The 20,676-nt window shown below is 37.9% G+C and overlaps 1 protein-coding gene across 2 annotated transcripts in view; it reads left to right on the top strand.

The window, feature by feature from the left end:
* Positions 1–20,676, top strand: part of LOC138106370 (electrogenic aspartate/glutamate antiporter SLC25A13, mitochondrial) — a 103,187-nt gene that overhangs the window by 51,879 nt on the left and 30,632 nt on the right. For both annotated transcript variants that reach the window (XM_069006880.1, XM_069006879.1), the window contains 7 exons: positions 1,987–2,126; positions 8,682–8,828; positions 10,368–10,506; positions 11,330–11,423; positions 11,600–11,684; positions 13,867–13,951; positions 14,407–14,565. In XM_069006880.1, the coding sequence (XP_068862981.1) occupies positions 1,987–2,126; positions 8,682–8,828; positions 10,368–10,506; positions 11,330–11,423; positions 11,600–11,684; positions 13,867–13,951; positions 14,407–14,565 (849 nt within the window). The remainder of the gene's footprint in view (positions 1–1,986; positions 2,127–8,681; positions 8,829–10,367; positions 10,507–11,329; positions 11,424–11,599; positions 11,685–13,866; positions 13,952–14,406; positions 14,566–20,676) is intronic.

Raw genomic sequence — 20,676 nt, 5'->3', positions numbered from 1 at the left:
GGACCTCACCCTGAACCAACAGACTTTCTCTCCCATTCTGCTCTCCAGGAGTAGAATTTTGCTCCTGGAGAATGCTGGCAGACAAGATCCAAGCTGGCTGTGAGGAAGCTTTAGACATGAATGAACAATGGGGCTGTCCTGGGGGCATTGACTTTGCTTGGAGAAAATTCTCATAGGACATTAGGACTTGGAGTTATGAATTTTATGAATTTGAGGTTAACTGGGGTTAGTTTTCCTGTTTGTAAGTTAAATCCAACTTGCTCTTTCACCACTGATTCCCTGGGATCAGTGGGTGTTTTTAGAGCTGAAACTACTGACTGGGTTGTGAGATGGGAAGAGGTCTGCAGTTTCCTGCTCTGTGATGCCTTCTTGCTTTAGAACAACTATTCTTGTGGGTTATACCATCTGCAGGGCTTTTGGGTCAGTGCAGCAGACACCTGCCCCTTTCATCTCCTTGTGACCATATTTTTCTATGTCTTTTTTTCTCCATTTACTTTGGCTCTTCCTGACATCTTCCTGACTCTGAGCTGTGCCACTTCACTGTCACTTTTTCCTGCTTCCTTGCCTAAAAATGGGGATTCCACCCTGCTTGGATTTCCCTGAGTCAACAGAACTGGTGTTGCATGCCTGGCAGGGACTGAGCCATCAGCCAGAACTCAACATGCACAGGAGATGCAACCTCATCGCCCCAAGGAGTCAGCTCCCACCTTTGCTTGTGGCACTGGAATGAGCTGGAAGGTGGCTCCCAGTCCTGCCTGGCAGGCAGAGGCTGGCTCCAGTGAGGTGGCTCCCAGCTTGTTCTGAACACAGGCAAACACTAAGTTCTGCTGATTTCCTCAACCCCAGGCACCAGCCATGCTTGGGAACTGGTTTAGAGCTCTGCTGCTCGCAGAGACAGACAGGAGCTCATGGTTTGGACTCCTGGTCTTTCTTCCACAAAGCATGAAGGGAGCAGACCAGCTCCTGGCCCAGCCTGGGGGTAGGGAGTGACTCCTGGGAACCATCTCTCCATGCTCACAGGAACTTGCAGGAGACTTGAGTTGCTGGAGGAGTCACACAGCAATTAGGAAGGCTTATAGCAGCTGGGAACCTCTGGCCTTCAGCTTGTCTTCAGAGGATATCTTTGCCCTGTTTTTTTGGCAGACAAAACTGTCACATTGAAGTGGGCACTGTCCTTTGAGACAAGTACTTGCTCAGATCTCGGTGTTTTCATTGGTTACAGTATATGCAGTCTAGTTGCAGAAATGTATGGTCCTTACTACTGTACGATTTGGTGTGTATCAAATAGTTGCTTCTTCACGGAAACTTCTGTGTATTACCAGTCTGCCAAGCGTGTAGTAAACTGTTGCCCAGTTGTGACTACTAACTATGAAGCTTGTATTTAGCTGTGATCATACTTGTCATGCTGCCCCCCCCTCCTTGTAGAAGAGATTTAGGCTTAAAGTCTGCATAGTGCTGGTGACAAGTTTTTGTTCCTGCCTGCCATGTCTCTGCACATCCCCTGTCCTGTTTGTGACTGCTTTGTCAGTAACTCCAGAAAAGTGGATCTTGAAATAATGGTATTTTTGTAGTTGATTTGTTTGAATGTGGAGAACTCTGGGAAAAATTCAAAAGCCTGAATTACAATGACACAAAACTTTCATTATTAGCAGCTTGAAAAGATTATGCTGAAAATCAGTTAGCTTTAGTCATCTTTTTATAAATTGTCTTTTAATTTTAATCTTTCCTTGTTTGAATTCGAAACTTGAAATATCTGAGTTTCTTTTAATTAAATGCTGTGGGTATAAAACTTCACTAATAAAACTATTATTCAGAAACTATTTGTGAGGGTGATGATTTGGGTAAACAAAAACATTAGGTTTGCTTTATGTTACTAATTTATATGAACAGTATTGCTTTCCTGTTACAAAATATCATATTTGTTTATGTTTGTGCCTATTGTTATTTTATTTTATTACTAAATGAACATTTTTCTTTTCTTCCCAGAGGATGCTAAGCAAGTTTTTGGCCAGACCACTATTCATCAGCACATTCCTTTTAACTGGAATTCAGAGTTCGTACAGCTGCATTTTGGAAAGGATAGAAAAAGACACCTAACATATGCGGAGTTCACTCAGTTTTTACTGGTGGGTCTAATACAGTATGGTTTGTCAAGAGTAATAAGAAGGATGCAAGAATCAAAGTGTTTGCAAACTTGCCAAATACCATGCTGGTAGCAAAGCTGAAATATGTACCAAGTGTAGGCTTTTACAGTCAGAGTGCTGGACTTGTATAGTATGTTGGTAAATAGGATATGCTGTTGGTAAAGCTGCTGATTCAGGCTAGCTGGGTTTTTTTTCCTTTTCCTTTGTTTTTGCACCTGTGTGCAGAAGGTGATTATTTCTACACTGTTGTGTAGCCATAGACATGAGATTAAAAACCTAGACTTCGATGTCTGAAAATCTCCTGTATTTTTAAATCTACGAGTCAAAGAATGTTAAATAACAGTATTGAACATTTTGGACTCAACTTGCCAGACTCATATTAAGAAGTACTTTTGTCTGTAAACAGCATGTTTACTAAACATATATTTAATTCAGAGCTGATATCCAATAATATTTTTTACAAGCCATTTCCACACACTTTACTTTTGATCTTTTTTGAATTAGGATTATCTTAGGGAAAATTTGCTTGTATATAATGAATAAAGCACTATTTTGCAAGTAATTCTTGGCTGTTCATACTATTCATACAAGGTACTTTGTTACTGGAAGTAAAATATGCTAATAAAAAATAAACTGATTATCTGTATTTTAGCAGTACTGTTAAAATGGTCTTCAGTAGGAAAAGAGGTGAAACACGTGAGTTTCTTATTTGTATTCCTCCTGAATACTTAATGCCTGTATTAGTATTTACACTAGAGAGTTTTAAAATGGGAACCTGCTTCAAGACTGCAAGGTTTCTTTTTTTCTTGTTTACACAAGTATGTTAGTTCACAGTAGGAGGTGGTATCATTTTGATGAGGAATAATTAAGATAATGCTATTGAGACAAATGTTTCAAATTGACTTTGTAGAACAGAGCCTAATTAACTTTGTATGAAGAGGACGTCAGGTATCACATGATTAAATTGTATTCCCTTAGGCTTTGTATTGACTAGTGTAACTCCTAAGTAGCTAAGACATAAACCAGTTTTGTGACAGAAATAGGAATCAGAACCTCTTTTGAATGAAAAAGCAAATGTGCTACTTTATTAGGAAAAAATGCCTCTGGCAATGTGTTCTGGTATCCCCTTCCAACTACAGAATGAGCCTCGGCTATGTATCCTGATTTTGGTGGTTTAAAGTCACAGTTTTAACAAAGTACCAGTCCTGTTTGCTTCATTTGTCTATTTGTTTAGATATCTGAGGAAAGCCTGTTGAAAAATTCAGAATAAAAACAGGACACTTTTTCACCATTTAAAGTGTGTGTGTAAGGGTTGTGAGAGAGGTTAAGAGAGGTTAGAGTCAGAGACCTAAAAGAGCTTGTAATCTTAAGGCTGGGTGTTTGGAATATTTGAGTTCTTTTTTTGGGTTCTTTTGTGTTTTTAACTTGAATTAGGAAAGGAAGCCCTGAGGCAGGAGTTTTCTAACTTTGGAGATTAGTCCTAACTATTAAGCTTTCTCCTCCTGTGGAGGGATGTTCCTCTTTACTTATCTGAAAGGACTTTTCTTGGATGGGATGATACTTTGGGGATAGTTGGTTGTGTTGGAAGATGTCAGTGGTCCTCATGAACCAGCCAGCCCTTCTGGTGATGATCCATATAGGTCAGAAACATGGGAGGAAGAGCATAAACCAGGAGAATAAATATGACAATTCTGGGTATCTCTGGAGAGGTGAGATGCACTCAGGAAAAATTCTAATACTGCTAATAAAGATGCTCTCAGCATTGGTGCAGGCAGGAAAGATTTTCAAATAAATTAATTGTCCTAAGACTTCTGAAGCTGCCTGTTATCAGTACAGTTTATTAGGATGCTCAGTCAGTCACAGTAATTGGGTACATGTGTTTACCCACTTTCTAAAACTGTAAATCTTTGAATCACGTAAGTTTCCCTGCTGATTCTTGCCTTGCAGCATTGTATTACAGATGCTGAAGTTTGGGCACAGAAATGGCTCTCGGCACTAAGTGGAGCATTACTGTTCACAGGCATGGAAATCTTCCTTTAAGCTCTGTAACCTTCGGTACTCAGTCTTTCCTTCTGACATTCTGCCTGTGCATGAGTCAGTCTTCTTGGTCTGATGTCTAGACCTTGGACCTTAGACAGCAGGAGACCACAGTGGATACCAAATTACCTTTCTGCATTCCCGATGTGTGAATGCAGTTTACACTGCACTTAACATGGACCAGATGGTTCTGTAGGGCGCTTCAGGTACTGCTTTGTAAGTACAATGCAATTTGCAACTTTTAATGGAATAATCTAGCTAGATTCAAATTCCTTTACATTGGGTCCTATTATGTCACATAAACTTGTTCCATGATCATTATCTGTTGCAGCATTTGGACTAATTGTCACTTCTGGCAAAGCTCAAGGTATTTGGAAAATAACATTAGTATATTTTATCCATGCACAAGATAGATCTCTTGTGGCTTTAAATAAGAAGTGTTTATATGGGATTCTGAATATTTATATCCTGCCAGCACTTTTTCTGTCTGTAGTAACAGAGATACCTGAAAGTATAGCCTCCAAACTCCTTGGCTCTAATACAGTTAAGAATCTATTTGCATCAACCTAGAGCTCAGGGTGTGTTGTTTTACCCTGCTCATTTGCTGGCTTAAAATTAGCTTGTGTACCTGTACTATATACCCATCATATCTCTATCTGTTTGCATATGGTCATGTTCCATCATCACTTAAGTGGCAAGTCTGCCTTATGAAGAGCAAAATCAGCCCCTTTCTCAGCATGTAAAATCTATTCTGCACAATGAATTTTAACATATGTGGGCCTGGTAAATCCGTTTCTGCATTGTCTGGGAATTTACTTATGCCCAGCATATTAGTTGATGAAGTAGTAGTCTCTATAATTGAACCTTGGGATCTACTCCAGTGGCAAAGATTGTGTTGTATCTGATGACTTGATCCATTGGGATGGAATGCAAACATAAATTTCTATCTAAGTGCAAGGTAAAGAAGCTTTTAATGAGCTGGAGTAAGTGAAAGCTGAGTTAAAAGCTCTAGATAGGAAATAATTTCATTAGAATTCTGGTGCCAGCATGCCTGCCATGCTGTACAAATTAATTTTTCACAGAGTCTTATTCTGCCTGGGGGAATTCTGGACTTCTAGCATCAAGGAAGATGCTTGTTTTCTATGTATATCTAAGTTTACAGAAAGTCTAGTTGGAGAAGGTTCTTTAGGAAGTGTAATTTGTATTGCAAAGTAATGAGAATTGTATTTCTTTAAACCTTAGTCTGTCTAGGTAAACAATATGGGACTGAAATAGGTGCAACAATAAAATTACTGCAAGTCAGCATCTCTGAAGACTACAGCTTTGCTTTATTGTTTTTCAGTTTATTTTTAAGGTGGTATTTTTTATATTAGCTGCATATACACAACAAAGGTGATGTTACAAACATCTCATAAAGAATTTCCTGATAAATTGCTAGTAGCAATTTTGAAACTCCTTTTGAAACAGTTATGCTGTGAGTTGTCTCAGCTTTCAGGCATGGAGGCTGAGGGAATGTATAGCCTTTCTTTCGAGGTAAACACTTTAAGGAGTTTATTGCATTGATATGCATGGTGCAGTGATTAGAAAAGTGACGTATGTCTGGTTTGTTTGTAACAGACTTTGTAGGTTTGTCTGAAATTTAGATTTGAGATGGTTTGTTACCATATGATTGTCTGCGTGTTCTTGTGTGCCATACTGCTGCCATCCATGGTCATGGTTTGAGAATGTCATGTGGCTGAAGATCCCTGTGCTTCTTTCTTCTTGGTGTAACTGGAAAATGTGTAGCTCTGCTCAAAGTAACTGTAGCCTAAAAAGTCTCTCCCTTCCTGAGGTCAGTCTTCTCTTGTCTATGTGCAGTATTCGTAACCATTTTGCACTGGAACTTAGTTTCTGAACTAAGGAGGAGGTATGAATAGGGAGTTTCAGAAGACTGACACCATCCCATTCACAGTTTTGTCTTGCTGTTTGTCTACAGCTAAATGGCTCTTTTCTGTCTGACAAAAAGATGGGTAAATGGCAGCGCCAAGACCTTGACAATGTGTTTAACCAAGTGGGATAATTCTCTCTAGTGGGTTCCAGTTTACCAAGAAAATTGGAAAGAATCATGTTAGCAAGGACAGGATAGGGTGTTTTGGCTTGTTCTCAGCTGTAGTAGTAGCAGCCTTTTTGCAGTTAGCTGGATGATGACAAGAAACACGCATTTTGATGCACCTCTCTGGAGCACGAGCCCTGCTTCGTTCTGTGGCTAAGACATCACTAAGACATCACTTCGTTCTGTGGCTAAGACATCACTAAGACATCACTTCGTTCTGTGGCTAAGACATGGTACAATACCTCCAGACTCACTGATGGGTGTACACAGATGGGAACAGATTGGACTTCTGCCGGCGGTGTCCAGGTTTTTTTACTGCATTTTACTGCTGGATTCTGCCAATGACATACTGCCAGCAGTTTCAGTGGTTAAAACAAATTGAGTGAGGGAAGGAGAAGAAAGCAATATTCACAGTTTCCCATGTAATCCTTCTGCTAAATACAATTTATTTTTTCTCTGGTAGTGCTTCCATTTAATGACAAACATTTTTATTCAGTTGTTCCCACATTTCTACCTGCTAAGTGATGAGTATTTAGGATATAAGCATTATTATACCAAACTCCTCTGCAGAGCTCTCTGCCTCCCAAGTAGTTGCCTGCCTCAAGCTGACTAAGTCTTTTTGTGTTTTTGTGCTCATCTCACCATAAACCTTCCAAAATTGCTTCCTTCCAAATTTCTGTTGAAATTATAGTCTCAGTTGGAGTGAAGTAGGAACTTGCATGGCTGCATCCAGCCAGAGTGAGTATTATTGCTGAATTGTAACACCTCAACATGGGGGTCTGTAATGTAAAGAAAACGTGTCCGAACTGAAATTGTACCACTTCAAATTATAACCCCCAGGAGCGTTTCCCATCAAAAGAACAAATTTCAGATTAGTTCTGGGAGTGAAACATTGACCAGTCTTTTCCCCCCAGCCCTTTCCTCCCTCTGCCTAATATATTAGAATATTTTCATCATACCTTTCACGTCAGGGTACAGTGTTGCAATTAGAAATTAGGACCAAAATTGGCAAAGTCAGAAGGCTGAAATAAAAAGACAAGCATGGTTTGAGTGGCCACGTGAACTGAGTGAATAGAAGGGAGGGAGGAATGGCATCTGCAGGCCTCTGGCAGGTCTGATCCTACTCCATCTGAATTTGCCTTTTGCCCTTCACTCTTTATTTCCTTGAATGCTGATGTGAGACAAATATCAGCTTACAGGAGATCATATTTACTGAGAATACATCATGATGGTGACTCTTGACTAGCTTGAGTCTTGGATTAATATGTATTTTAAGGCACATATTTTCAAATACAATGGAAATAGTTGGATAGTGTCATGATCCACTGCAAGACTTGCGTAGTATTGCTGACATAGTTTTGCTGTGATTCCATTTTCTGAGTAACTGACTATGAATATGTATTCAAAATAAGCACTGTATTTCCAATGAAGAAGTTTTTATAATCCTTGAAATTTAAAGGGAAGACACGGCAGTGATTTGTGTTCCTTCATTCAGCTAAAAAATACAGGTTGGGAAGTCTGATTACATCAGCAAAGGTATTTCTTTTTTTTACAAACCTGTAGAACTGAAAAAAAATTCGTATGTAATAACAAGTTACATCTGTGCAGGATTGTTCCTTTTAAATAAAAAAAAAGGAAAGTAGTCTTAACAGTAATTTAAGAAGAAAGGGTGAAGGTCACAGTAGGACTTTCAGCTCTGAGAGATTATATACCTTTTTTTCTCCTTTTTTCTCTTGATAGTATATTTGAATCACAAAATGAGATTATCGGGTGGTTGTATCAGATAATGTTTATGCCTGTTACTACTGCTGAAATACTGAGAACTGATCTTTAATCAGTCATGATAACAAGGAGTTCTAAATTAAACTGCTGGTGTCTTTTGTAGACAAATAACTTTATGTTTTAAATGAGGATGCTTTTTGAGGGAATCCATTCCAGATTAGTAGGTGTCTACATGGAAATCTCTGATGATTTCATTGTCCTCATTCAAGGAGTAGTGAGTGCTTTTACAGAAAGTATTTTGACCTGCTGTGATACGTGCAATAAACTGGATAATGCACATCATGGAACACTTTAATGTTCATGAGTGGGAGATTATTTGCACTGTTGTGTTGGTATGGGTTCTCCATTTCTCAGTTAAATGAATTGCATGACATAATGTCCAGGCAGCAAAGAAATTATGATGTTGTCCTAGGTATTGAGGTCAGTGATAGAGACCATATATGCTCCTGCTAGAAAAGGCTGAAATTTACATACTATATACATACAATAGCCACTTAACATTAGATTACCTGTAGTCGTGTTTTGTTAGAAATGAGAAGTCTTGTAGGATTGCATTACTTACATTAAATTTAACTGTTAAGGTGATGATTTTGAATGTAACTTTTTTTTCCCCCATATGTTTGCAGGAGATACAATTAGAACATGCAAAACAGGCTTTTGTACAGAGAGACAATGCTCAGTCTGGAAGAGTCACAGCTATGGACTTCAGGGACATTATGGTCACTATCCGGCCACACATGCTGACACCATTTGTAGAAGAATGTCTAGTAGCTGTGAGTAGTTCTGGTATCCCAGCTGGCAGACCTGGGATACAGCTGTGGGATTCCGTTTTTTATGTACCTTGACTGCTGTATGACACCTAATCCAGCTTGTGGATGCATGTTTTGAAGTCTAGCAGTTATTATCGACACACATGAAAATTAACCCTGATAGCAGAATGTATATCCTCAATGTTCTTGGTCTCCAGAGACAAAAGACAAAGCATGTAGATGGACCTTAGTTATGGTCTACAGATGAAGAGTTTGCCTTTTTCCAGCCATTCCATCATAGTAGACTGTGTCAAATACTTCAGAATGCCATCACATCCCACTTAGGACATCATCCTCAAAGACCTTGCTTTGTAATGTAAATTCTAAACTCCTGAGTGTAATTTCCAAGTACCTGGGACAATGTATGAACTGGAACATCAGCCAAGGACATTCAGAGTATATTTTGTCACAGTTTGGAGTGCATAAACTGAATTAAATACTTCAATTTTGCAATTTCACTGAAGAAAGAGGTACATTTGGTTTTGACCACAGTTTCTAATTTTGGGAACTTGTAGCAGCAAAACGTTTGAAGTAATCTAAAGCTTGGCCATATTCAGGTTTAAAGATCTGCTTAAAGATCTGTTCTGCTTTGACTTGCAAGGGAAAGTTTCAGGGGGATATGTGAAGTAATGAGAACTCCAAACTCTAACCAGAATATTAGAAGATGCATGCAGCAAAAAGCATAGCCAGAAGGCTTAGGGACTGACAGTGAGATCTGGTACTTTCTTCCATGGTTCCCTCACAGTCCTGTTAACAGCCTTCCTGGGTCATATGCTCTGTCATAAAACATCAGATAAGATTTTTGATTATCCCTCCAGGTCAGTTAAATTTTGGCAAGCTTATGCATATTTTTTTCAAAAATTTGCTTGATCATTGATCTTATAATTTAAATAGAGAATTGATCCAATAATTTTTCTGTGTGCAGATCCAACACTATTTTAAAACAGAGGTTTAGGCTCAGTTCTCATTTGAAAATGAGTGACTGTTCGAACCTTATTGTTCCCATTATGTTTGACTGCCTGATACAAGTCTGAGAGCTTACTGCTGGTTTTCCATGACTTGAAATGCTTGTGAATTTAAAGGTTTCAGTTGACCTTTTACAGAATATGTTTTGATTTTGTTGAAATTTTCTATATAGTAATATGCTTTACATGTAGAAGTAGATTTCCTCATTACTAGATATAAGCCAACTTATGAAACATTTCCAACTGAAACTTGAACTTTGTAAATTACTACTGGTTATGTTGTTATAATCCTGCATATGTATTTGTTTAGGTTTGTAGGGTGGGGAGAGTTTTATATTCTGGTCATGATTAGTTTCAGTAACATAAGAATCTTTCATAGTTTAAAGTTCTTTATTTTGCAGGTTTTTTTAAAAAGCAAGCCTGTGCTACTGTCACTCTTGTAAAATAACATTGTTCGAAAACTTTTATTTCAAGGGGTTTTTTTTTAGTTTTGTAACAATCTCCTTTCTTTTTTCTTCTTTTACTGTCTGTACTCTAGGCTGCTGGAGGTACCACTTCCCATCAGGTCAGCTTTTCCTATTTTAATGGATTTAATTCTCTCCTTAACAACATGGAGCTCATTAGAAAGATCTACAGTACTCTGGCTGGAAATAGAAAAGATGTGGAAGTCACTAAGGGTTGGTAGAAATGTTTGCAGTCTGGAAGTTTCCTTGGGCATTTGAATGGAGGGAAAGACCTCATCTGTATTCTTTTAAATCAATTTGGGGGGGAAAGCCTGCCTCGTTAGCATTCCTTGGTTTGCCACTCAGTTTTGTACAGTCCTGTCGGAGTCCACCCTCCAGCTTTTTCATTTTGTTTCAATCAGAAAAAGGTCGTAGTAAACTGGTGGTGGGGGCAGGGTGAGGAAAGTATGTAAAGATATTTAAAAGTTTAAAAAACTTCCTAGGACCCCTGCCAAATTGGCGGCCTATTAAAGTGACCTTCAAGGGTAGTTGAAGAATTCCATAAACTTGTATTGGCGGCACAGTAAGCTGATCTACAAGCTTGGAACAAGATGTTATCTGCTGTATCTAACCACTTTTATAGAGAATTCCCTGTGCAACACCAGAGTTTCATTAATGCGGCCTACTGGGACTATGCATGAAACGTTCCACATCTCTTGACTCCTGTTTTGGGGGTTTTTCTTTGTTTGCTTTTTATTTTATATTTTTCCCTCTGACCTGCAGCTGATTGATACCGTATGTCAAATATCCTAAATCCTGCTGGTAGCACTAAGCTTTAAGACCAGAGAGTTGTACTTACTTGCATGAAGGACAGACCATTTAAAGCACACATTTATGTAGTGACAGGAACACTTCTATTTTGGGTACCTTCCCTTTCACCCCCGCCCCAACCAGTGTCTTCTACTTTATGCTAAAATATAGAGCAAATTTGGGGTGCTCTGGATTATTTCTTCTGGTTTGATTGCATTTTATTTTCTGTATTTTTATTCTGTTTCAGAGGAGTTTGTTTTGGCAGCCCAGAAATTTGGTCAGGTTACACCCATGGAAGTTGACATCTTGTTTCAGTTAGCAGATCTTTATGAGCCACGGGGGTAGGTGGAGAATTATCTGTCCTCTCTTTCTTCTTTCTTCTCTCTTCTCTTCTTTGTTGGAGTGGGAGGTGGTGTTGGGGAACAGGAGAGTGTAGCCTAGTGGCCACATGCAGATATCTTTTAGTGATCTGAAAACCAACCTCTAAGCAAACACTAATGGGAATTAATTTCCTCAGGCGCATGACGTTAGCTGATATTGAAAGAATCGCTCCTCTGGAGGAAGGGACGTTGCCCTACAACCTGGCTGAGGCTCAGAGGCAGGTAAGAACAGAAGCCAGTACAATGCTATTGTTTGTTTCCAGTGCTAGGCAAATAGACAGCCAACCTCTTCCTGTGTTGTCATATAAGTTGCTTTTTTCTTGTGTTCTGTAATAACTGTGAGGAATAACATGTTGTTAGAATTTATTTTTTAACCTGTATCATGTTCACTCCACCTCTTCTCTATGCCCCCTTCCTCTTGGGCTGTATTTGGATGGGTCAAATGTAATTTACTTTGGAAAGATAAAAGATACAGGAGTGCCATCCAGCCATTCAGTAAATATTAGATGTGTACCTAATTAAGGTGTTTATGTTTTGTGATTCCATTGCCCTGTGTTCTTTTTAATGAGGAAAAGAGACTTCCTACTTCAAATATGGATGGTGAAATTCAGCATTTAGCCTATGAAATGGCAGCCCTTGTTCTGAACACACATGCATGTTCCTGGCTTCACAGTGTTCTCTGCTTTGCTTTATGCTCTGCTGAATATCAAAATAGGAGAGCTTTTAGAATAGAAACATCACAGTTTCAGTAAAAGTATTAATATTCTCTGCATGTCCAAAACCTAAAGGATATTTACTTTCAATGGTATAACTGCAAATGGACTTTTTTTTGGTTTTGAGGCAAAAAGAAATAGGAGTGCTCTTTAAATGTCAGACCTGTTGATTTTTTAGTTCTCATACTATTTTATCATATTTGTATTTTCATTGATACAAGTTTCTATACAGATAGATTTAAGACTAACCTTTCTGTTTCTTTCCATCTCTATTTTAAGGCAGTCTTAACTTTGTGTCTTGTGAGACTAAGGGGTTTTTGTTGGTTTTCTTTTTTCCTGCTCTGGGTCTGTGCGGAGACGCCAGTTTGACCACAATGAGTTGATCCAGGCTACATTTTTAGGACTGCCAGGCCGTAAGCCAGGCCTCTGTGTATGTGTGTGTGTACACATGCATCTCTTTTGCTTCTCTTTTTTCTTCTCCTGCCTCCCCTACATGTGAACACCCCCACCACCTCTCCAGGACAGTATCTGGGGTGGTGGTTTGCTGTTTGTTTGAGCAGTGACTAAATGGTGATGATGCTGGGATGAATTCAAATGAGTTGGCTCCCAAAGCTCACCATCTATTCCTAGAAGATTCCTAAAGGAGTTAAAAGTATTTGCATTGGTCTGAATATCAAGTAACATAAGTTACAATAGGTGGCAGTAAAAGGTAGCCAAAAATGTGTGATGAAAGTAGCAGCTTCTTCAGTTTTTGCTTTGGGGCCACTGTCTCTGCTACCATGATTTACGTTCTAAGAGGCAAGGACATATGAACCTGCTTAAATCTTACAATTTCTTCTGTATATGTGTTCTGCCTTTTCATTTTTTTCCACCCAATTCCTTTTTAATGTCAGCTGCTTGATGCTGAGACTGGAAAGATTTTCAGCTGCATTGATATCTTCAATCTGTTTTCTGGATAACTCCACTTGTATGGGAATAAACTGAAACATAAACACAGGAAAATCCTTCCATATTTTTATTTTGTTCCTTTACTTGTAATATGCTAAAAATAACATATTGCAAAAAGTGATAGTAAGTATAGAAGACTTAATGCCCCTGCAGAAATTTTGTTTTCTTTATTATTTTCTTTCATTAGATAGCAATTTTAAATCTGGAGCACTTTTGAAATTTATTTTTCATTGGGTTGAATCTAGCACTCATAGACTGTGAGCAAAATGAAATTGTGGGGGTGCTTCATGGAACCTTATTTTCCTTTAGCTAGTATGAGTGAACAATGCTTGCATACTTCTTTTGGTAGCCTGGGAAGTAATAGGTATACCTGGTTTTGGCGACAGTAGAAAGAAATTCCAAGCTGGAGTTGCTTTTAGCTGTAGAAAATTAATGACTTAAGGGGCAATATGTAAGCCCTCATTTAGACCACATTTAGACCACTGATTTTAGAGTTGTATAATTTTGTTGTAGTATCAGTCTATTTTCTTTGCTATTCCAATCTGAAGAGGCTGCCTTATATGACACTTAGAATTCAGTAGAAAAGAAATAATAATTGAGAACAAAATCTCTAGTGTATTGAGGGATTTTTTCCAAGTATCCGTATACTTACATCTGTCTGATCATGAAATGTTCTCTCGGGAAATGAGATGTTCTGATTATTTTTCTTGTCTTTCCTTTTGTTTTAAATCCTGCCTTGACAGAAAGCTTCAGGCGATGTGTCTCGACCTGTTCTCATCCAGATTGCAGAATCAGCGTACAGGTTTGCCCTTGGTTCAGTTGCTGGAGGTTAGTCATGGCTGAGCAAAAGAATATTCATCTTCACTGTTTGGGTTTCTTCTTCTTTTCTTTTGCCCTTCTTTCCCTTCTGCCTCTCATTTAAGTTTGGAAGGCTTCTCAGACTTTCCCTTGGAGCTGTGTCTAAGGGATGGGATGACTGTAAGATTGAAGGGGAAAGGATCATCTGGTCTACAAGAATTTTGGAATTTATGAGCCGTTGGAGTTTCCAGGTGACGTTGCTATCTGATTTGTCCCCAAACAAATTTCAGGAAAATCAGATTAATAATGAGGTAGGACTGGAAAGTGCATTTGGTTAAAGCTGTGGTAGTTTAATGTATCCAGAATATATCATGAAGAAAAAAGATACAACTGATAGGCTAGATGTAAATGTGAAAGATGACATTTGCAGTCAAACAGTGCAAATGCAAAACCATGTTTTCTAATATCTTGAATTTTGTTTGCAGCTGTTGGAGCCACTGCAGTCTACCCAATTGATTTAGTAAAAACTCGCATGCAAAACCAGCGTTCTACAGGCTCTTTTGTGGGAGAACTTATGTATAAAAACAGCTTTGATTGCTTCAAGAAAGTGCTACGTTATGAAGGTTTCTTTGGGCTTTATCGAGGTAAGTTTAAAAGGTGCTATATACTAATGATAAGATGCTATTAAGAGTTTTTTGTGGCTGGATTTTTAAGTCTTTTTAGCTCAGACTTCAGTTTTGCTTCTTCTCTCTTACAGGGGAAAGATTTGCAAACTTCTCAGTAGTTAAAACTTCACTGTAATGAGAACGTTTCCGTAGGACCTCTCTGTCCTTTCCCTCCTCATCTGCCATAGGGCAACATTAGCAATTTCCTACAGCGAGTATATATTGTTAGTAAAATTTTCATTTCCTTAGCAGTCCTTAGTCCCAAGAGTGTTTTGTCCTGTTTGGTAAGAAGTTAGATCATCTGTGGGTTTTTGTTCTTTGGAATACTTTTTGTTGTATTTCTTTTGAGACAAAAAGGTCTCTGTGTACCAATTGCGTTTGCTTCAGTTATCATTGGAAATAGTCGTCTTTATCAAGTTTTATGTATACCTTTTCTTAGGTTGTCACTGTGGAGTCAGGGAGAGTGATTCGCTGGGTTTCATCCCACTTAGCTTTATATATGTAACCAAGTTAAGAAGTTACCTGTTCCAAACTGCCTTTGTCAATGGAGAAAGCGCCAAAAGCTATTGATTCTGTTCAGGATGTAAATCATCCTCACTTTGGCTATCTTGGATAAGTGCCTGCAGTTAAATGGTGGCTTTTTTTTTGTTTGTTTTATCCTTGTCCTGGTTGTGGCATCAGTGGTGTCAGTTCAGGTAACCTCGAAGAAGTCATAAAGAATCAAGAACCTCAGCATGAGATTGCAGTTCTTCTCTGTCACAGAGTTAAAGTAAATTATATTTCTGGTGTCACAATTATTGAGATCTTCTATCCCCCTCTGCCATATTGATAGGGGAGAATTTGAAATTTGCATTACTTCATTTTCAGCCAGCATGCTTAGAATCTTCTTTTCATTTTTGAAAATAGAAATATTGTAATGAAAGAAATTACTTGTTAAAAGCAGTTGAGTAAGGAATGAGGAACAGAGGATTTTGGTAACATATTGCTATGAACTGGCAAAGTTATGTGTACCTTAAAAAATAGTAACAGTTCATAAAACAATGTGGGAAACATCATTAAAACTAGGTGGTGTGATAGGTGTGCACACTGTAACATATGACCCAAGCTACTCGAGGTTGGCTAAGTAGCTCTTCTGCAAAATACAGACTCTGTAATTATTTCAGCACAATTGGAGATGGGGAAGGCTCTGTTTGAGACAATTTTTGGAGTAGACATAATAATTTAATAAAGAGTACTGGCATGGTCTCTATTTTGTAAGGATTTGTAGCAATCAAAGTCTTTCAAAAGTCCCAGTTACTAGCTAAAGAACCAAATGTATTCCTTGCAAATTTTCATCTGCTTCTTCCACCATCCTGAAAGAAAAAATATGCAGAATTCCACTCTTGCCTCCTTCTGTCTTATTGAAATTCTGAAGGACAGTGGTTTTTTTCACCTGGAAAAAAAAACCCCAAAACCAAAAAAACCTCAGAAATGTCATAAACGCATGTTCTTCTTAACTCCATTTGTTTGTCCTGAATTTGGAGTAATTTTTTTCATTGCCAAGTTTAGGAAACGTTGGGAAACTTCATCGGTATAGCTTGTCCTTCCATCCCCCATCGTCTTTACTACTTTTCAGTTTTCTAAGGAATACTGAATAGTGAAATCTCAGTTTGGTGGAGCTGAACTTCTAAGACCAGGCCAATAATCTAATTTCTGGATTATACAGTAGAGCACCATAATTTTAGAGGCAAATTGAGACCTGCGTTTCTACAAATTCTCTCCTTAAAGAGCATCCTGACTTAGCTCTTTTTAAAGAGACAAATAGAGAAAACTGCTTAAAAATCTGGAGCTCCCTCTGTGCAGTTTTGTAAATTTGGACCATTGCCTACTTTCCAAGGAGATGATGTTGAAGAAAGTTTAGCAGCTGAGTGCAGAATGAAGTTTCCGGTTAAGCTTGAGAGGACAAGAAATTTGAAAGGAGCATTTTATAGGTTAGTGTAATTACCCAATGTAATGCAGTAAATGTATAGCAAGAGTCATCTCCTCCTAGTCTTGAATCCTACACTAGGTAGGACACACTACAGAGTACATTACTTTTTGCTACTCATTGGTCACTGCAATTCTTTCTTCAACTGTGATTTGTTCAGGGTTAAGTCAATGTGAGTGGTTTTGAAGGAGGGAGTAATCATTGGTAGACTTCTCCTTAGCTGAAAAGCTTTTAAAAAACTGTACTAGAAACATTTAGAGCAGTGGTCTCTTTTTCATGATGGACTTCAAGAAAGCAAGCAGTAATTATAAGCACCACTCTGAACTCAGCCATTTTGGATGATATTTTTAATACAAGGCTTATATTTCCATCCAAGTGAACTGATTTTTCTTTTTTGTATCACTGTTTTTTTTCCAAACTTGGAAACCATGTTTTAAACCACCATCTCAGATAAGGATAAATTACACCATCTTGTGGATATATAGAGATCACTGAATTTGGTTTGATGTCAGTTTGGTTGTAAGTATAATCAATGTTGCCACTGAGAAGACACTTTGATTAAAAAAAAAAAACAACAAAACCAAACATGATATAAACCTCTGTAGAGTCTTTATAATATGGATTATATGAATGCCGTGTTGTTAGCATATTTTTAAGTCCATATCTGAGATAATGTTTCATCTGTCTCTCAGCATGGCTGAAAAGAATGCTCATCTCATATACCTGTAATTTACTGTTGTGTCTACATTTATACCTGAAATGTATATTTAGAAACTCACAGGTATTTTTATATATGCAAATGTAAGAAAATTTTGAAAGCTGTGATTTGTCAAGATCTCTTCCAACTGATGAGGTTACCTTCATGTCATAATAGAATTTTAATCAGAAGTCCACCAGATGAGTCACAGAATGCTTCACAGACGTAAGCAGTGCATCCAGTAGAGATTGTTTCACCCATACTTGATAGAAGTTTCATGGGAAATTTAAGTGCCAGAGATAAAATGTAGTTTAGGAAAATGTTTGGTAGCCATGCTGTTAATGCCACTTTGCCTAGAGGATGGAAAAGACAGGAATGCTGTTGAAGACACTGTCATCTGTGATCATGAACTGTTCAGGAGCTTGTTTGTTGGTTTTATTTCTGTTGATAGTGCTTCTAGCCCTGCAGTCACTCCAAATGCCACCTAATTTAGATTTTAATGATTTGATCATCATCCAGCTTCATTATTACTGATGAACTCCCATGTTAATGATGTAATAAGACTGTGGCAGAAACTTTCCTTCCAAATTATAGAGACTGGAACTTCAAGCCTACTTGTACCCCAAGTTCTGTCAAAACAAAAAATTTTCAGGAAATACCCCATATCCAGTCTGAGGGAGTGTTTTTTGAATGGCAAGTGGTGATTAATTGTCCAGTTTATTCATTAAATTCAGCAGTATTCCATTACTGCGTTCCTGTAAGATGCCCTAATGGTTTCAATTATTTTATATAGACTGAGTAACAAAACCTTCAGTCACTTTTTTTTTTTCCTAATACGAAGGGAAAATCACATCTATTACACAGTGTGAAGCATCCCTGTTAGATATCTAAAAAAATACTTTGGCCAAGTAAGATTTTTTTTTTTTCTCAGTGCCATCAGTATAGCTGGGCTGGCTGAGCTGTTGGGTGCATATTCACAGTGTATTTAGACTGCTTTCAGAACACATACAGTGTCACAAACTGAATGCAGCTCTTGGTGCTCTCTCTTGCACACACCTTCACCTTCCCTGAGAGTCCCACTATGACAGTGTGTCACATATGAAATGGTACGTTGTAATTCCTGCTAAAAAGCCTTGGATATAAAAAATGCATTGAATAATGTGTTTGCTATGTACTATACTAGCAGGCTGCCTATGTGCAAGATACTATGCTCTGATGTTATAAAAGGCATGTATTTTTAAGGCACTGTCAGACATTTCTAAGCCTGTTCTCCATCTGTGTTTATGTCATATTGCTGATCTGCTAATGCATAGTAACACTGAGAAATTCCCACCGTGTCAGGATAACCCCAGCAGAAGCATGACATTATCATATGGGGCCCTTGATGTGCTTTCTTTCTTTCAGAACCCGGCATCTTTATCATGTTTAGAAAATGTTCGACAGTGTTTCAGGGCTCCCATCAAAACAATAAAGAAAAGAAGATTTAATTTTGATGGTCATAGCTTATAGAATGCACAGGTACCACTAGAGATAGCTTTATTGCATAGGTATGAGTTCAGATGAAGGGTCCCTCTGCCTTCCTAAGATGCTGGAGACAGTAGGCCTAGCTGGTACCTGGTGATGCTATAAAACATAGTCTAAAAATTCATGCTACCTTTTATACAATACTCTGCTGTCTTGCAGTAGATATATACAGCATTATATGTAATTAAACTTAAAGAGCACTTTTACACTATAAAATCATGTGAAGTAGAGGCAGGAAAAGAGAAAAGTGCTCTGGGCTTTGGTTGTTCAGCTGGGTTTTTCTAGTGTTGGGGTTTTCTTTAAATGCTGCCTATTTTATTAAACTTCTCTACCTCAAAGTTTTATGGAGAGCTTTGAGTCGTAACAGTCCCATTCAGATTTGAGTACAAAAGGAAAGAACCAGATAAAAAAAAGATAACTTGTGCCAAGATAAACCCATTTTCCCTATGGCTTTACAAGTGCTTTTACAAATGCAAAGTTTTGGGAGCTGAAAAATGGTTAAAAGGACATCTTTGATCAGTTCAGTGAAAATGAATTTGATTTGTCCTGCTAATGTTGTTTCTAAGACTGGAGGTTTATACAGATAACCAACTGGACTACTTTTATAATTTTCATATATGGAATGTCTTTTTCTGTGATTTATTTGATAAAATATGACTTGAAAGTCATTCTGGGGTTCAGTAATATATGTATATGTGATTTTAAAATTAATGACTTTTGTGTTTAAAATTATATCTGCTATATCAGACCTGCTCTAATTTTACTGGATTAGGTTTAAGATTAGGTATTGTACTTTTAAAGTATATGGAACTTTTTTTTAATCTCTAAAGATATAAATTAATTTGCCATAGTGTTTATATAAAGCCAAACATGTCCTATAGCAAGATGTAAATATTATAGCAATTACGAAGATAATTTTGTAATGAAAAATGTCCTGTTCATTTTACTGTTTCCCTCATAGTGCTGCAGAAAATGTAATATTTAACTACATCATTCTGAGTGGCTTAATGGTTTTTCATTGAGGTCTGGTTTCAAATTACCTGTGCAAGTAAAACTTTTTAAGAAACTCAGATTCTGAAATTTAACTTACTCTGCAGAATCTCTTGGTTTTGCACAACTGTATATGAACTTAGTGCTACTATATTTTTTAATTTGAATATTCAGTCATATGATCATAATGCACCATAGTTGTCTTGGGTGACTGTTGCATGTATGTGTACGTCAGCTGTATAAAAACATCGGTATCTAAATATGGTTGGGTCTCCTGCTACCACAAACCAAATGGTGCTTTTCTTCAGTGTCAATTCCTTACTAAGAGCATCAGTAGGAACCAGTAAAGCTGATGGATGGTGGCAGGGTGGAAGAGCATGTACATTTTTCTGTGGTGTTCTGACATTTAGCTCTTTGGGAAAATGCTTTTCAGCAGGTTAACTTTTAAAAGTGGAAACTTAATTGGGTTTTTTTTCAGCAAAATAAAACCATGGAGAGGTGAAAATGTCAGGCTTTGTAGAAAGTACCCAAAGGTGCTGCCTGAGCTGCCAAAACAAAGGACTCTGCACCAGGAGCTCTAGCTGGGGTGATTTTCTCACATTTCTGAATGGGGTCCTAATTTAATTATGCTGATGAATGCTTGCAATACCATTCTAGCTTCAGGCTTTGTTGGTAAGCTTTGCCTATTTTTAGGCTGTGTCATTCAAGTGTTTACAAAATATCGACCATTCACAACAAACAAGTGAAGCTGGCAGTCAGAAATTCACACTTCCACTTCTGTAGCACATCACTTCTAACAAAATAAAATAAAAACTTCCATACCTGGGAAGAAAGCAATATAATTTCCTTTGTTTTAAGAACTGATGATTTAGCTGGGCAAAGAGCTCAAGAATGCAGTCATACATGTTTGAAT

Source organism: Aphelocoma coerulescens, chromosome 2 (genome assembly GCF_041296385.1).
Source record: "Aphelocoma coerulescens isolate FSJ_1873_10779 chromosome 2, UR_Acoe_1.0, whole genome shotgun sequence".
NCBI classification, from domain to species: Eukaryota; Metazoa; Chordata; class Aves; order Passeriformes; family Corvidae; genus Aphelocoma; species Aphelocoma coerulescens.
Note: the sequence above shows the minus strand (reverse complement) of the source record. Positions and strands in the feature narration are given on the sequence as shown.